The 19,472-nt window shown below is 39.0% G+C and overlaps 1 protein-coding gene across 1 annotated transcript in view; it reads right to left on the reverse strand.

The window, feature by feature from the left end:
- The window catches only part of GHR (growth hormone receptor), a 141,211-nt gene that overhangs the window by 11,576 nt on the left and 110,163 nt on the right, over positions 1 to 19,472 (reverse strand). Inside the window, exons 4-7 of the mRNA XM_070938893.1 lie at positions 9,781 to 9,910; positions 4,841 to 5,007; positions 3,555 to 3,733; positions 1,673 to 1,835 (exon numbers count right to left, since the gene is read on the reverse strand). Of these exons, the coding sequence (XP_070794994.1) occupies positions 1,673 to 1,835; positions 3,555 to 3,733; positions 4,841 to 5,007; positions 9,781 to 9,910 (639 nt within the window). The remainder of the gene's footprint in view (positions 1 to 1,672; positions 1,836 to 3,554; positions 3,734 to 4,840; positions 5,008 to 9,780; positions 9,911 to 19,472) is intronic.

Genomic DNA, 19,472 nt, shown 5'->3' on the forward strand with positions numbered 1-19,472 from the left:
TGTTTAGAAAATATCTGCATGTGATGTGTAGATTTCCCACACATGGCATCTCCCTAGTAAGTCAACCAGGTCTTTCTTATTTAGTTCTCTGAAGTTGGTCCAGATAAATTGGATTTCAATACCTATAATTTTCCAATGGCTATGCTATCTGGCTATTGAAGTCTAACACCATTGGAACACAAGCATGCCTTCTATCGCATAGCTCCCAGTGACCGGTAAGATCCCACAGAGTTGGTCTCCTCCAGGTCCCATCAGCTAAACAATGCCAGCTGGCGGGCCCGCGAGGGAGGGCCTTCTCTGTGGCTGCCCCAGCTCTCTGGAACCAGTTACCTCCTGAGGTCCGGACCATCCCCACCCTACTGGCCTTCCGAAAAGCTGTGAAGACATGGCTTTTACGGCAGGCCTGGGGCCGTTGATCTCGCTTTGCGATCTGGCGAGATCCGGCCATGAATGGTGTGAATGCGTTCTAAGGTTTTTAATGTTTTTTAATCTTTTAAATGTTTTTAGAATGGTTTTTTAAAAATGTATTGTGAGCCGCCCTGAGTCTCCGGAGAGGGGCGGCATATAAATTTAATTTAATAATAATAATAATAATAATAATAATAATAATAATAATAATAAGTAAGCAAGCCACGGGTGTCAAACACGCCGCGTCATGTTGCTGTCATGTGACGTTTCACAACGTTTCCCCCCTTTGTGGAGCTGGGGTGGGAGTTGCTTGTACATGACGCATTCGGCCCATGGGCCTCCAGTTTCACACCCTTGTTGTAAGCGACATTCCTTTTGTACATGTATGAGATGTCATGATGCACTACAAAAGGGATGGTATTTGTAGCACAATCATCTGCCTCCTTTTCTCCTCCCTGTGGACACTTCTGATCTAAAGATAACCAGATTGGGAAAAGCTGATCTAGTTGAATTCCATTCATAAACCAAGACATTTCTAATGCAGTTAATACAGTGATAGATATTTCTTCCCCACTGTAAGAAATAATACTATTTGCTGATTCATATTCACTGAGGCGTTTCATTTTTTTACAGTATTTGCTCAGAATTCAAATATTTTAAACTGCTATTTCTAGCTTTTCATATCTTGCAAATCTTGCCACTGTTTTAAATCACTTCGGTTCCTGCAAGGCTAGAACTTCAAATATTATCCTTATTTTGCTGGCTCGATCAGCAGCTTGCTTGCAGCAAGTACAGTCAATTCATTTCATATAATAGCAGTAATACCAACTCACCAAAGCATAGATATCAAATAATAAGACAATACTATTTAATTTGGGTAATTTTAAGTTGGGTTCAGAAGAATGTTGCACATGTCCTCAAGCATTTCATGCACAGGATGAGCCAAATACAGAATAACAGAGTTGGGAGGGACCTTGGAAGTCTTTTAGTCCAATCCCCTGCTTAGGCAGGAAACCTTATACCATTCAGACAAATGGTTGTCCAATCTCTTCTCAAAAACTTCCAATGTTGGAGCATTCACAACTTCTAGAGGCAAGTTGTTCCAGTGATTGTTTTAACTGTCAGGAAATTTCTCCTTAGTTCTATGTTGCTTCTCTCCTTGATTAGTTTCCATCCGTATGGGCATACAAGTTTGTAGTGAGTTCTGATGTAAGGTGTTAAGAAAATATTTCAAAAGCAACATCATAGAAGAAGTTTTTCTCACCTTCCTCACATGGCACCAGTCCTTTTGAATCAAATGATACATATAGCACATCACTGAATTCGCCATAAATTTCAGGTGTTCCTTTTGCTCGAACCCGTATCTCATAATCGTGGCATGTCTTTAAAGAATATACTGGAATTTCGGTGCCACGTTTTGGATCCAGCTGTAATAATACATTGAATCTCATCAATTGATTGTTGCTACTCATAAAAAAGTACTCTTTAAGATAAAACTTATGCAAGGAGGCAGAATTAGTATCTGAGTGGTTTGAAATTCTAGAACATTCTTTCCTAAATTTAACCTGGTGCTTTCCAGATGTGATAGACTTCAATACCCAGAATCCTCAACCACCCATAAAAAAAACAACACCTGGGAAATGCTTCTTCTACAACAATACTAAGGTGAATACTACCTTAATATGTATTGTGTATTAGAACTAATTTATCAACAAGTGGTTCTAATATTTTCCAATCTTTTATTCAATGAATTGAATGAGGGTTGAGTGGACACTTAAGAATTTTGCATGTGATACAAAACTGGAAAGGTTGACTTTAGATGGAAAAAAAGGAGATTGGCTTGAATGATTGATTGAAATGGAGGGAATTTTATAGGGAGAAATATAAAATTCTGCATCTAGGGGAAAAAATGTGGGGCACAAATATGGGATGGGTTAGACATGGCTTGTAGAAGTAAATGGAAAAGAGTTCTGGGATGCCCTTGTTGACATGAGCCAGAGGTTGAGATGTTCATTGCTAAAATGGCAAATGCAATCTTGAGCTACATTAAGAGAAGTATAGAAATCAATTCATGAAAAATAATTGTGCCACTTGACTCTGCCCTGATCAGATCCCACTTGGAATACTATGTCTGTTCCTAGACATTCAAAAAGGGCAGTGACAAATCGGAGTTAGTTTGGAAGAGGGCTACTGAAAATGTGAAGGTGATGGAAACAACCCCCTTGAGGAATGATTATAAAGGTTTTGGGTATGTCTAGACTACAGAAGAGGCTGAGGGGAAATATGATAGCTCTCTTCAAATATCTGACGTGCTGTTATGTAGAAGAGGAAGTGGACTTATTCTTTGTCACCCTAGAGAGCAAGACACAAATCAGTATGTTAAAACTATAAGGAAGCAAATTCAAATTAAACATCAGAATCGTTGTGAAACAGGCTACTGTATGAAGTCGTGACATCTCCTTCACTACAGGTCTTCAGAGAAACTGTGGGATCAATTGTGAAAAGGTGTTCTACTGAATCTTCTGAACAATGCTTGGATTAGATGATCCCTAAGATCTTTCCCACCTCTATGGTTCTGTATAAGTTGCAGATACCCACACTAATTTTTAAATGTTTTTTTTCTTTTACGGCAGGCTGTGAACTTAATTGTGCAACTTTATTTCTTGGACTACATGACTGAAGTGTACATTGTTGATGCAATACAATGCTTATTTTTAAGTCCAAGCTGTGCTATTGGCTTTATCCATATGCAAGGAGGGATATAGAGAAGCAGAGGGGAAAATGTCAGAGGTCTATTAAATAGTGGGATCTCCATCTGTTAAATATTAAATACTGAATACATGAGTAAAACACAGTATGAGAAATAGAAAGAAAAAGCTGGAATTGTGGAAGCATTAAGTGTGTTGCAAGTCCCACTTGCACCATATATTACACAGGAAAACAGAGTGTGTTTATAGAGTCTATGAATATAGAACTCATTGATTTGCAAATGTGCAGATGTTTTGTTTTTAAAGTATTTCCCAAAATGTAAATTACAAGCTTTTAAGCTTTTGAAGGTCCCAGATGTTTGTCTTTCATTCCCAATACCTCTGGATAGCTTCCCCCAGTTGGGGAAGGTCTCTAAGTTTTGCTCTTGCAATACATACCTCATGCCATTCTGTTGCATTGATATCTTTAAACTGAAGCTGATAGAAAGGTATGAGCCATCCAGTATCAACATCTGCAGAGAGTGGAGGATTCCACCTAACCTTTATATCAGTATAGACACCACTTGGGCTGATGTTTAGCACTGTCCAGTTCAGCCCAATTGGAGGATCTGGAATTACTGTGATTTAAACACATTTTCACACAGAGTTAATCAAAATGTCATAGAAAAAGTCATTTAACAGTATACCCCTCCCTCCATCAGCACACATTATAAATAATACAAACAGTATTATCTTGAAAAGACTGTTTGTATACTTTAAAATACTTAATGCACAAATTGTACTGGTATTATGAAATTGTACTGAGGAAGGATAGTAAAGTTCCTATGCATAAACAGCAGTTTGGGATTCTGACCAGCAGTGATCTTCTAGGCCAGGGTGAGGAATAGCATCTGACGAGTTATTATAGTCCATCAACCTTTTCTTAATGTTCCCAGGATATGACTGTCAGATTTTGGCAATACATTTATTGAAAACTGGCACCAATGCATTACTTTTCAATTTGAGACAGGACACACATGAACACTGTACAATAAGCCCTAAAATAGTTTTCAAACAGTTGAATAAGGTGCTACCCTTGTACCTGGGACAGTCACCCTCCTCATTATGCGGTACCTCCACATTATGCGGAGTAATGACCCCATCTGCTTCAAGGTCTCACATTTAGCTATTTTAATTTTGAATAGGGTTTTGAATTGAGCCACTATAATGGTGAGCAGTGATTTTAGATCTTGCTCTTAGCCCAACATGCCCCACAGGGTTGTTGTTATGGGAAGACCTACCTAGAACTTACTTAGAACCAAACCGAACCTGAACTAAACCTGTTAGATAAGAGTAGTAAAGTCATGCTTCTCTAAATTGTAAAGAACAAAGATAGGCAGGAACTGGGAAGCATAAGTGATATCTTCACCCAGAGCCGAATTCAAGAAGAGATACAGAGTGGGGCAATTTCCATTGCAGGAAGGTTTGCAGAGGTCTTCAAAATTGGCATCTTTAAGACTTGTGGACTTCAACTCCGAGAATTCTCCAGCCAGCATAGCATAGCTGGCTGGAGAATTCTGGGAGTTGAAGTCCACAAGTCTTAAAGCTGCCATGTTTGAAGACCTCTGGGTTAGAGAAAAGCACAAATTATAATAGGAGCTGATAAATTTATTTTATGAAAATCTTTGTGTGTGAAACGTTTAGTCTAAGAAGCAAAGCAAAGGGGATTCATATCAAAAGAGTACCTATATCCTCCACCCGGAATTCTTTTTCATCGTATAACTGATCTGCAATGTAAAGCCGAACAGAGTAAGGGACCCAAATGGAGGTGAAGGATTTATTGAAGTAACAGCTGTTTTCGCCAGAAGTTGTATAATCAGGACAGTCTTTCCATTCTTCCCCCTCACTTGACCTAGAAATGATAAACCAAATAATTAAGATGCACTCAAAGGACTGGAAAGAGGCAGGTAGAACCTCTCTGATTACCAAGTTAAAAAAGTATTGACAGATTACTGGCATGTCATCTGTTACCCCCATTGCTGATCCCTGTCCAGATTCTACTGCATCTGTACTAGATCACTGTCAGATGGCATGGTCCTGAATTTGCTTGTGTGGGTCGTGGTAGACAAAGCAACTGATTAATCTACCAGCCTTGCTGTCCTTCCTCTTCAACCCATCATTAGTTAATGACACTTATGCAAGAACTAAATAGAGCTGTGATGGCGAACCTATGGCACGCGTGCCACAGGTGGCACGCGGAGCCATATCAGTGAGCACGCAAGCTCAGCTCCAGTGCACATGCGCACACCGGCCAGCTGATTTTTGGGCCTTCTAGGTCCAACCGGAAGTCAGCAAATGGGCCGTTTCCGGCCTCCGGAAGGCCTCTGGAGGGGTGGGGAAGACTGTTTTCGCCCTCCCCAGGCCCCTAGAAAGGCTCTGGAGCCTGGGGAGAGCGAAAAACGGGCCTACCAGGCCCACCATGCCATCGTGTGCCAAAAGCGTGGGGAGTGTGGGGGGGTGTCACATGTACATGCGTGGAGGCAAAGCGCATAGTTATCGGTATGGGCACGTGCGCACATAACCCCCCGCGCTCCCCCCGCTTTTGACACACGATGGCAAAAAGATTAGCTATTTCTGAAATAGGGTGTCCTGACACCACACCTCTGTCAAGTATCACTATGTTGTTTTGTCTGCCCCTCCTCTCAGATCTCATTCTGTCAAATTAAGTCTCATTAGTCCAGGGGTGTCAAACTCGATTTCATTGAGGACTGCATCAGGGTTGTGTTTAATCTCGGGGGTCTGGGGTGGGTATGGCCAGCTTGACGTCACTCGTGTTGGGGCACCTGTGGTGGCCCAAGCGCTCTGCCAGTGAAAACAGGCTCCCGATCTCTGTTTTCGGTTGCAATGGCGTCCTGCAACCTTCTGCCAGCGAAAACGGAGCTCAGGAGGGCCGCTCCAATTCAAATCTTTATTCTCTCAGGAGGGCCGCTCCATTTTCGCTGGCAGAGGCACCCCGGGCCGGTCCTTCGCTGTTTCCAGGGTGGCCCCATGGATGAGATCTAAGCACCCCGCGGGCCAGATCTGGCCCTTGGGCCTTGAGTTTGACATCCCTGCATTAGACTATTATCTATTTGAACCTGGGACACTACTGGTCAAGGTATTATTGCCAGCTAGAGTAGTCTACTACTCTTGTGCAAATTCAATGAGTTTCCAATGTTGCATTGAAACCACAGCAGAATGATGGCAGAAGAGGCTAACCAGGGGCAAGAAGGAATGGGATATACCCTTACCAATTTGGGAAAAAAAATTGTTCTTTGTTTATTTCTTCTGATGCTCAGTACACTTTAATAGAAGTATACATGATTTTACATATCTTATAACAGTCCTTGAACAGTGTTGGAATGAGGGGGGAAACAAATAAGCAAAGAAGCGTTACTTGAACATCATGCCATTATTAGGGACACTGACCATTTTAGCAGATATTATTGATTAAATGTTTGTTTAAAAAGAGGAAGGGGAAACCAACGGCCAGCCCACAGAACCACAAATGTGGCTGAGTACAAAGCTTCCAATTTTGTCTTTTTGTGAGTTTCCAATTTCTAATATCTCAAAATTTATTCTGGAAATACGTGTTATGTTAGAAAGGAAAAGTCAGGGTTGAACTAGCATATATGAATATGTTCTTCATCCTGGGAAAATGCCTCATCAACCTTTCTGCTTATTTATTGTTAAATGCGGTAGCATTTTGAATGAGAAAAAGAGGATATTCTTGTTTTTAAGGCTTCACAATAGGAAAGGATACTATATGTAAAATGTGCGATAATGACATGGCCAAGCCTGTCAGGTATTGTTCAAGTTGGGTGTGAACATGAAGTACACTCAAATCAGTGGTGGGTTGCCCCCGGTTTGCACCAGTTCTACAGAACCGGTAGTAAAACCGGTGGAGGCTCCGCCCACCGACCCTGACGTCATCAAAATGCTTCTGTGCATGCGCAGAAGCTTCTGCGCATGTGCAGAAGCTTCTGCGCATGTGCAGAAGAGCACACACGCATGTGAGCAAAGCGAGTGCGCATGCGCGGGCCCACTGTGAACTGGTAGTAAAGGTAAGTAGAACCCACCCCTGGCTCAAATCATGTTCCAAAGAAACCTGCACAACAATTTCAACTGGCAGGATCTAAGAACAGGGTCTTCTCTGCTGTTGCCTCCATCCTTAGAATATCTTACTTTAAGAAGTGAGATGGGCCACCACTCTCTTGCCTTCTGAAGTAGAATTAAGACCTGGCTCTGCCAATTGACATGGCAAGCTCAGATGTAACCTTGGGGAATGGTTGATGGCTTGAGGACACTCCCTCTAGCTTGTTTAACTTCTTAGCCTTGTCAATTTCTTAACTTTGATTTTTTTTTACTTTTAATTTGTAAATTTTAATCTTAACTTTAACTGTTGCCTTCTGGCAGAACATACAGAACAATTAAAACTCAGACCACATGTTTTCTGAATAGTTTTTATCCCACAGCTATAATTGCACTCAACAATGAACTAAAGGGCCACTATCAGTTAGCTGTTGGACAGCATTACTTGGTCTGTTGTGTGGATATTTGGGTAAACCAGATTTCTTTTATCAAGAAAAACTTTGTTTATTTAAAATCAATAAACTATTTACATTTTAAATCACAGAACATTGTATCTTGGTCTTTATTTATTTCTGAGGTAAATGTGCCTAGAGCATAATCCTTTCTTCTCTCTTTTCTCCTGTGTGTCTCCTCTTTGTCTCCCAAGTGTCTCCCCAATGTATGTGTGAGTAAAGGAGGGTCATATTTATAGAGTGGCTAAGCCACTCCCCCTTCAGTCCCTTAGACAAAATGGAGGGAAAGTATAAACACAAAACCATCCTTCCAGTATAGACAGTGTGGTTCAGTGGCACTGTTTTAGATAATTATCTGACAGTTTAGGGGTGGGGAATTTGTGGTGGGTGGGAGTGTGTTTGGGGATTGTTATGTGTGTTGGACCTGATCTTTGGGTGTTAAGTGAATTTCGTTGTATGGGTATAATGTGTATACACGTACAATGACAATAAAGTTGTTGTTGTTGTTATTATTATTATGTTTTTAACTGTGCTTCCAATTATGTTTAACATTATTAGGTTTGTAAACCACCAAAACTCACTTACGTAGGTAAGATGGGCAGTGTCGAAATCAATAAACAAACAAAATGGCAGACATGGAGTTTGTGTGCTCAAGCCATTGTCTTTGTTTTACTTCACCATGCTGTATACAGTACTCTGGGTTCTCATGATAAAATTGTCACAATTTGTTGGCTATATAAAGAGGAAACATTGCTTGAGTACCAGAAAAACTAAAGACAACTGCCTCAGGCATGAGTTGGCTTCAAGACTGGATGAAGGCAATAAAAATGTGGTAATTTTGCATGTGAACCCAACTAAACATCTGAGTATAAAAACCCTTGAAGATATGGGTATTACAATATACATGGATCAGCCCATCCATGGAGAAACCAAACCTTAATTTTTTAACCAAAACTCCATGAAAATAAGCCACTGCAGATAAAGTGACCCTTTAATATTTTGCAACTTTTTCAATCTATTCTGAACGACTTTGTTTTCCTATTTTGTATGAATAAATTTTGTTTTCCATAGCAGATTTCATTCTCACAATTGGCTTATCTGTAGATGGAAAAGAGATTTGGTGGAACTGAATGATTTGATGGCCACTAGATGATTCTAAAAGAGAATTACAGAAATTCATTAAAATTACTAATTAGACGCAACATTTCAGTAGAGAAGCAATGTGTGCCTGGGATTCCTGAAGGTAGGGATTATAAACACCACTCTTTTAAACTTTATTTAAGGATTTCCTGGAGGCATCTGGTTACCCAAAATTGAAGGTGGAGAATCAGTGGTGAAATGTAAAATTTGTTACTACCGGTTCTGTGGGCGTGGCTTGGTGGTGGGGGTAATGTGACTGGGTGGGTGTGGCCAACTTTTTTTTTTAACTTTTAAAAGCATTTTTTCTACAACCTTAAGAGGTTGCAGAAAAAAATGCTTTTAAAAGCCTCTGATGATCCCAACTGAGTCGCGCGATCATCAGAGGCTTTTTTTTTTACTTTTAAAAGCATTTTTTCGGCTGAAGAGGTTGTAAAAAAAAATGCTTTTAAAAGTAAAAAAAAAGCCTCTGATGATCACATGGCTCAGCTGGGCATTTGGGGGGATGACGGCAGGGATTTTTGCTACCGGTTCTCTGAACCACCCGCCGCATTGCTACCGGATCGGGTGAACCGGTCTGAATCGGGAATATTTCACCCCTGTGGAGAATGTACATTTGGTTTTCTTCATTAGGACTCTTATGTTCTTACAAAGTTATTTTACATGTTGTCCGCCATAACATGACTAAAAACACACTTCCATGTGTCTGAACGAGCAAGATTGGTCTGGAAGAAACCTAAACTCTTCTGTTATCCAACCATAACATTAAGCTTGGTTGTCATTTAATGTGTCAAACAGAAATTTATCTTCTGATCCTCCAGGCGATGCAGTAATGCATAGCTTAATAAGTATTAAAAGAAAGATGTTCTCATAATTGAAAGTAGGTCTTTATTTCTGCAGTTCCAACAAAAAATGGAAATTATTTCAGATAATAGTTTTCAAGGTCATGATTCATTTCTCAGTACCTTATTGAGTACAGCAATTGAATTTTTCCTGGTTCCAATTCAAGAGGAAAATAATCTGTATACCAATAACAAGAGAATGTTTCCATTTCAGGTGATCGACACTGAATTATATGTGGTTGCCCTGAAGCTGCTGTAGGGAAAGAAAAGGAAAAAAAGGGGAGGGGGACGAATAAGAGACAGGAACATTTGCTCAGAGACAAATAAAATTCAGAAAGTTGAGACTGAAACATTACAGGAAGGCTCAAAATTATCTATACATATAATCCTCAACAGTTCATTTAGTGACTGTTCAAACGGCCACTGAAAAATGTGACCTATGACTGTTTTTCAGTTACGACCTTTGCAGCATCCCCATGATCATGTGATGAAAATTCAGATGCTTGGCAACTAGTTCATATTTATGACCATTGCAGCATCCCAAGGTCATGTGACCACTTTTTGTGACTTTCTGACAAGCAAAGTCAATGGGGAAGCCAGATTCACTTAACAACCGGGTTAACTAACTTATAAATTGCAGTGATTCATTTAACAATGGTGACAAGCAGGGTGGTAAAATGGGGCAAAATTCACTTAACAAATGTCTCACTTAACGACAGAAGTTTTGGGCTCAATTGTGATCATAAGTCGACCTGTACTGAAATCCAAATTTTACTACTCAAATCTGATGTGTATTTGTGTACTATTAGATGTATTTATTGCTATTGCTGGGAGGGGGAATAGGAGGAGGGACAATTATGTACTCTGCTGTGAGTTATAAAGGTGGGATAAAAATTTAGTAAATGAATAAGTATTTGATTGTACATTTTCCACATAGTTTGAAACTTTGGCTTTTCATAGCAACTTTGGTTTTGAGTGATGAAAGTTGTTGACATTTGGGTAGTTTTTCTACTAAACTGAAAACACCTTGCCAGATATATTTCTTTTTTTTTTTAATTTATAAACTTTATTAAAACAGATATAAAACACATAAAACACATACGACAAAGACATAAAAATACATATACAATAAACAGTTATAAATATATATATATAAATTTATTTACGGTCACAGACCAAAATGCAAGCATAGCTACAGAAAAACATAGGAAAAAGAACATCACGAACAGCCGGCCACCGGAAGCCCCGACCGAGAGGGACCACAGCGCTCTCCTCTAATGGTTACGGCTCTTAGAAAAAATTTTGAGACCTGAGAGGTAGTGTATGAGGAGCCATCCCCTAAACAGTACAAGGCCAAATCACTATCATTGGGCCCACAGAAATCTGTCTCTAAGAGAGACATCAAATTAGTCCTGGCTACGTTGTACATGGGGCAGTGTAAAAGAACATGCTCCACAGCCTCAACCTCCGCTCTACCACAAGGACATAGCCGCTCGCCCCTCGGAAGTTATAAATAATCAATCATTTGAAGCGTTTGTTTCATAATGGTCTTTCAAGTAATACAGTTATACTTATTCCCTTAAATCTTAATTTAATAATTTCTTAGTATCATTTTTCCCTCTTTTCTATTTTCTAAGACTTCTGCTTTAATAATCTGTATATTATATTTTTCTCTCTGTAATTTTATTCACCCATAAGGGAGTAATTTGTGTACACTTGGACTTCTATTCTATCTAACTTCTAGTTATATTTCTTCCATAGTAGCCCTATGCCATTGACACCATTTATTCCAGACTTTGTAAAATTCAGTGTCTTCTTTTTCCTTTAGCTGCCAGATATATTTCTTGCTGGCAATCTGGACTTGATTACACTAAAGCAACAGCCTCTTTACAGATCTTGAGCAAGGGGTTGGATTAGAAGACCTCCAAAGTCACTTCCAGTTCTGTTAATCTGTTATTTTGTTATGCTGTTACATCAATTCCTTAGGAGAACAAGTGACCTCTTTCCCCTGGCTCTAAACTTAGCTTCCAAAACATGTTTTGCTGTCCCCATAGCTAATATCCACTGTACTTTTCCTAGTTTGTTGCTTGTAGCAGGGGAGAAATTATCCTTATTTTATATTCTGTGCAGGCTTTCCTTAACTACCTTCTTAATTCCAGCTCAGAGACCTGGTTCAACCAAAACAGCTAACAGGAACATATATATGTGCAGTTGTATACCTTCTTTCAGCTGCTTCAGTTCATACTGAACTTGAAATTCTGGGTTTAGAAAATTTAGAACTACGCCGCCTTCGGTATGACCTAAGCATAGCTCATAAAATCATCTGCTACAATGTCCTACCTGTCAATGACTACTTCAGCTTCAACCACAACAATACACGAGCACACAATAGATACAAACTCAAGGTGAACCGCTGCAAACTCGATTGCAGAAAATATGACTTCAGTAACAGAGTTGTTAATGCCTGGAATGTACTATCAGATTCTGGTCTCATCCCCAAACCCCCAAAACTTTAACCTGTCTACTGTTGACCTCACCCCATTCCTAAGAGGTATGTAAGGAGCGTGCATAAGAGCACCAGCGTGCCTACCGTCCCTGTCCTAATGATCCCTTTAATTGTATTCATTTTATGTATTCAATTCATGCTTATATTTATATATATTATCTAATATGTACTCAAATACATAAATACATAAATAAATAACCCCATTACCACTTGTGAAGTGTTGTTTAGGCAGGTTTTGAACATGGGTTTCATGCTTTTCTGGATGGTGTGAAGATGCTAGGCAAGGTGCAGGGTTGTATCAAGATGTCTCTGTATCTCTCTCACAAACACACATATCTTAGTTCTTCTGCTTCACTTATACAGCCCCCACTTCCCCCCCACCATCACGATCAATTGCTCCACTCATTGGGCTGATCTAAATCTCTGAGCTGGAGATTGATTTGGAAATCTGGCAGAAAAAAGGAACAATCTTGATTTGAAAGAGCCAGACTTTTCTATTGCCCAAATCAGAATGACTCCGGACAAGGCAACTGAGGGGGGAAAAGTATGTCTACAAAAATGAGGAGTGCCAAATCGACACCAGGCCTACGCTATCACCTCAGGGGTGGTATTCATTTACCTTCGCTACCAGTTCGCAAATGCAAGCACGTGCATTCTGCGCATGCACAGAGCGTCAAAAACGTGACGCGATGATGTCTGGGCAGGTGGGTGGAGTCTCATGCAGCCACTGCTACTGGTTTGCCTGAACTGGATAGAACCGGCTGAATACCACCACTGTATCACCTCATCAACACCGAGGTCAGTGAAGCATGTAAGATTGCATCCACATGTCATAGCCTCTTGGCTAAGAGGAAAAACACTACATCAAAGTGGAACAACTAAGGATGAGTTTGAGTTACCGTATTTTTCGGAGTATAAGACGCACCTACCTTTTTTGGTGAGGAAAAAGAAGAAAAAGAAATCTCCCTCTGCCTCTGCGCTATTTTCGTTTTCATTTTAGTTTTCAGGATAGCTTGATTAGCACAAGGAAAAAAAAATCTGCTCCAGATTTTTAATTTAAATTTACTTCTTTGTAGCAAGCAGCAGAGCCCTGCGCAAAACAGCTGAGAGTCGGGAGGGCGATCCAATCAACTTGTGCTAATTAGGTTGTGCTGAAGCTGAAAGGAGCTGTTTTTTCTTCCTGTTTGCTTGCAAGAAGGTAACTGCTGCGAGGCAGAGGCCAAAGGGTGGGGACCAGTGGGTGGGGCTACATTCGGTATATAAGACGCACCTAAATTTTCACCCCCATTTAGGGGGGGTGAAAGATGTGTCCTATACTCTGAAAAATATGGTATTTAGATACGAACTGGGGACAAGATGAAGGTGACATCATGGGGACATTGCAGGGGGAAAAAAGGCTGCTGGGGGCATGTCTGTACCACATTTATGTTCCAGTAGAGAAAGGTCCTTTAACTGGAGTATCTTTGCGACATTCAACATTCAGGAAACCTTCTCTGAAAGCTGAACCTATTCTAATCTACCCTAATCCCAAATCACAATACCTACAAATGATTTAGTGTCAATAAATTCTGATAACCCTTTCCCACCCTATTGGTGTCTTCCTTCCTCTGGTATTTTCTCACAGCTTTTCTATCATTTTTCATATTAGAAAAAAAATCTGTGAAAGGAAGGAAGGGTAGAATAGTTGGAGAATAACTTTGGAGCTATATTATATTATATTTATTATTATTTATTATTATAATATATTATATTTATTATTATATTTGGAGGTGGCTGGATGGAATCATTGAAGCAGTCGGCATGAGCTTAAATGGACTCCAGAGGACGGTAGAGGACAGAAAGGCCTGGAGGAACATTGTCCATGGAGTTGCAATGGGTCGGACATGACTTCACAATTAACAACAGCAATCTTTGGAGCCTTCAGTCTGAAAGCTTTATTTCTCTGTATCATAATTGTACTGAAATTTTGGGCTCAATTGGGATCCCAAGTTGAGGCCTACCTATATCAGTTAATTGCAAATTAATATGTTATTTTTCAAGGACTGGAGAAAGATTTTAGGCCTTAGGGATTAAAAACTTATTTTGCTCCATCCTAATATCTTCTCTGTTGATCCAGTGCCATTATATTGCAAGTTGCCCAGAGCTATCTAGTGTGAGAAAAAATGGTGTAAAATAAAATGAATTCTACTAGTTTGTCAAAGAAATGAAAACAGGAAAACAGAATATGGCATAAAATAGATTAGAATATTGACATAGAACACATTGTATATGTAATTGCTATTATCATTTTGAATGCTGCTATCACATTTTGAATGCTGCTATTAATCCCAGGAGGTAACAAAATCAATATTTCCATTTTAATCGCCATTTGGGAAGTAACAATAGGCATCTGTTTTTATTCTTCACACCCACAATCCATCCATACTTGCTATATTACTTATGACTGGAATATACGATATCTGGTTCTCTTTTAAGAAGTGGATTTGGATATGGAAAAAAAATGTGAAATTCAATAAAAGCTTAAAATGGCTTGAACAGTTATTATTTACAGCTGAAAAAAGAGAAAAATCAGCACCCAGATGCTGTCATTGATTTTATATTATGAATGGAAGCCAGCTATTCATATTCTTGATCTTAAAATCCCAGCTTAAACATCAACAACGTATATTTTATGATGTAAGAAGAGTAAAGCTAACTTGTATAATATAAAAATTTAAAAAAGTTCTTTGCAGTAAAACTTTTTGACATTTTTAAAATGAAAAGCAACATTTGAATATTTTCAATGAAAATGAATGAATTGACCAGTTATCTAATTTTAATGGAGTGCCTGAGAAACTGTTCTTGGCCAAACATCCCACAATGCAGGCATAATCACAGAGGAAATATTTAGACTAGTAGTTCTCAGCCTTATGTAGTCAGTAGAAAGGAATTCACACTAATTTGCAATGCTATTGGCACTGTTGGTAGAAAGATTATAGTCCAAAAACATCTGGGAGCTTAAAATTGAGAACCATTGCATGAATTTTGGTGGTTATATGTCTATGAGGATGGGCTTCAAGAGATGATTACAGCATTGCAGAGAATTGATTAGGAAAAGGTCACCAACGTAACCTTTTCTCGAGCCATTAAAAGTGAACACCAGCAACTTAAAGTTAATTTAGAAATAAAGAGTTGTGAGTGCAACCTTGTTAAAATAGGGCAATATGATTAAAATGCTTAGCATTGGACAGCAACGAAGTTATCACATTTTGTACCATTTGCAACTTCTGGACATTCTTCTATGGGGAATGCCTTCCAAGATGGAGGTCACTAGGTCATGAAAGAGAAGATGCTAAGTAAGATAGCTGGCCACCAGCCAAATCAGGTAAAAGATCTCATAACTAGTTCTGTTCCCATCCTAATGTTCTTCAGATGAGATGATCTGCAATTAGCTGGAAATTTAGATGGTCTAAATCTTAATTTCCAGCTAGTATGGCCAACAGCCATGCTTCCTGGGAAACTCATTATCCAACACATCTGACTCTAGATTAGAGAAGGCATACCTAGTGTAATTGTTATACTATGACTGAATTAAAAGCATAGAAGTTAAGCTTATCTGGATTACTTTTGCTCCTTAGCAATAAAGATCAGAGAAATCCGTGGTGATTTACAAGATGAGTTCCTTAGACTGTGCTCAAGCATACAAGCAAGCTGCCTTAGTTATACGTTTCCATATGGAAAAGTGATTTTATATATTAATTATAACTTAATAGCTATTGCATTTATTGGCATAATACTCAATCTATACATTTTCAGGTTTAATTAATTGTTGTTTTGGTAGTATCCCTACAGATGAGAGGGATGAGAAAATGATTAAAAATACATTTCCAAATACACGTCCAAAATACAGGTAGTCCTTAGAACTACAACAGATCATTTAGTGACTGTTCAAAGTTACAACAGCACTGAAAAAAGTGACTTATGACCATTTTTTCACAGTTACAGCATCCCCATAATCATGTGATCAAAATTCAGATGCTTGGCAATTGGTTCGTATTTATGACCTTTGCTGTGTCCCAAGATTCAGTGATCACCTTTTATGACCTTCTGACAAGCAAGGTTTGAAGGGGAAACCAGATTCACTTAACAACTAAGTTACTAACTTATCAACTGCAATGGTTCACTTAACAATTGTGGCAAGAAAGGTTGCAAAATGGGCAAAACTCACTTAACAAATGTCTCACTTAATAACAGAAATTTGTGGCTACATTGTAGCCGTAAGTTGAGGACTACCTATAGACTGATATGCTGCTCTTCAAAATTAAGGCAATAGAAAACATCCTCACAAATTGGCATCTTACACACTGTTACAAGGACAGAAATGGTGCTTTTAATTTATTTTGACCACGGATACTTGCTACACGCTGAATTCTGGGCAAGCAGGGCTCGCTGCTATGACCTGTCCGTCTTGGATGACCCTGTATGGCATAGCTCATAGCTTCATTGCGCTGCACAAGCCCGTTTGCTACAATAAGGCAGTGATCCATAAAAGGGAAAGGCAGTGATCCATGAAAGGGAATGCCAAGTTAGTAGCACTGAAACACTGCACAATTTGCAGGCATAATTCAGAAAGCAAACATGCCATTTTTCCCTTGAGGTTATCTTAGGATCATCACAATGTTTTTTCCCACTCTCTTGCAGTTAGGGCCCAGCAGACTAATCATATAAAATCATGATACTGAAACCAATGTATAAATCAAGTCTTCGCAGGAAATGCAACTCCCCCAGTTTTTATGTAGTTTAGAACTTACAGACCACAATATCTGATGATATAGCTAGTAAGTGTTGGTTAAAGAGAGTCATAGATTCCATGTACTACAAATGGAATTTTAAATCCCTCTTTGAGGGTGATGAGCGGTTTAAAAAACATGAAATAAATAATAAATAAAATAACATTTCTGAAGGAGAGGAATAAGCAACATAGATTTCCCTTACAAATGTGGTGGTTGAAAAGGAAATCCCAAAATGCAGTAAATAGTAAGTCATGTTGAAAGTCAAGGATTTTGAGAATATTTAAATGTATCCTTTATGACAAAATGCAGTAGTTTGCCAATAGATTTTACCAAACTTTTGGATAGGTTAGATTTTGCAGACCAACTGATTATATGAATGTAACATTATCACCCAATAAGAAAAATGCATCTTATAAGAACATAAGATGCTGGAATAACTCATTTTAGCCTAGAACTGTTTATTGGATCAGCAATACATTAGGAAACTACAAAACATTCCAGCTCAAAATTCATTCACGCCTACAAACTGAATTGTACATTTATCGGTGAATAATGCTATTTTGTTATTTTGTGAACTTTGACTTTTTTGAGTTTGCATAAATAGAAAGAAGCTTATCTTCCTGATGGTAATTTATTTTTACCAGATTGTCTCTGTGACAGCCCCTCAAAGCTGGAAGACCACTAACATGTCACTCCTTGCCCTTGTTAATCCAGTTCCCTCCAGACTACTTATCACCCTTTGTTGCTCTTCTCTGCTCTTCTCTTCTTTGTCGCTCTTCTCTTTCTATAGTGGTTAGTATTTGAGATGGGGACCATATGAAAATTCCCCAGGCTATAGTCTGGGAGGCTGAAAAGTATTCTGGCAGAAGGCAATGGAAACTAATTCTGTATTCTGTCAAAACCAGATGTATTCATTATTGAGATCTAAGAGAGTTTTTCTCTTTTCAAACTATTGTGGCGATCCCTCTGGGTACCATATTTATTCATTTGTATCTTTCCTTTACTGTTTTTATAAATAACTCAAGATGGTGGCAAACATATACAATATCTTATTTTGTGAGATGCATTGGGCTGAGAGAGAATGAGTAGCCCAAAATCACTTAGCCAGCATTCATGCCTAAAGTGGGACTAGAACTCATAACCTCTTGGTTTCTAAGATAGCACCTTAGCCTCCAGACCAAACAGGCTCTCTATTCAAGAGTTTGGAGAGCTACCTACAACTCAGGAGCTGGCAGAAGTGATGTTTCAGAATCACTGAATCATATATTCCATAGATCCTAGAACGCTCAGGAACTAACTACGAGAGGACTGGAAAACAGCTGATTTGGTTTTCATCTTCAAAAGGGGAAAAAACAGATCTAAGAAACTACAGACCAATCAGTTTGACATCAATACTTGTGATGAACTTGGAAAAGATAATCCAACAACGGAATTGTGAACACCTAGAAACAAGCAAAGCTATTACTAGAAGCTAGCATGGGTTTATCAAAAACAAATAATGCCAGACAAACCTTATAGAATTCTTTGATAAAGTGACTAAATTAAGTGGATCATTGATCCATAGGAGCCTGGATAGCTCAGCAGATTAAGCACTGTAATTTAACACCAGCTGTCTGCAATTAAAGTAAGATCGAATCTCACCAGACTCAAGGTTGACTCAGCCTTCCATCCTTTCTAAGGTAGGTAAATTGAGGACCCAGTTTGTGGGGGCAATAAACTGACTTTGTATAAAAATATACAAAAGTATGAAGGCTATTGCTTAACGCACTGTAAGCCGCCTTGAGTCTCCAGAGAAGGGCGGCATATAAATCAAATTAAAAAAAAAGAAGAAGAAATGATTCACTATGGGCTTGGCTGACTTAGACTTCAATAAGACATTTGACAAAGTAGACTACTGATTGCTTCTTGGTAAAATATAAAATGTGGGATAGACAGCATCACCACCAGAAGGATTTGTAATTGGCTGACTAACCACATTCAACATGTAGTCCTTAATGCAACTATATCAACATAAATGAAAGCATGCATTGGGGTGCACCAAGGCTCTTTGGCCAACTTCTCTTCAACATCTTCACAAATGTTTTTAATGAGCAGACACCTCATTAAATTTGCAGACATCAAGCTGAGGGGAATAGCCAATCTTCCCTTAGAAGATAGGCACAAAATCCATAAGGATATTGACAGACCTGAATATGGGCTCTATCCAACAAAATGCAATTCAGTGGTGACAAAGGTAAGTCTTACACTTAGGCAAGAAAAAACAAAGGTATAAAATAGGTGGTATCTGACTCAACAGCAGTAACTGTGAGATGGATCTAGGGGTCCTGAGAACAACTAAAATATGAGCCAGCAGTGTTGCTGCAGTGCCACAAAAGCCAATGCACATCTAGGGTGCATCAACATGATCACACAAAGAGGTAGTACCACTTTATACTGCAGTGGCAAGCCCACACTTGGAATATCGAATCCAGTTTTGATCACTAAAATACAAAAAAAAATTGTTGATACTATAGAAAGAGAAGAGCGACAAAGAAGAG

Source organism: Pituophis catenifer, unplaced genomic scaffold (assembly GCF_029215685.1).
Source record: "Pituophis catenifer annectens isolate HBS135680 unplaced genomic scaffold, rPitCat1.0.hap2 SCAF_2, whole genome shotgun sequence".
NCBI lineage: Eukaryota > Metazoa > Chordata > Lepidosauria > Squamata > Colubridae > Pituophis > Pituophis catenifer.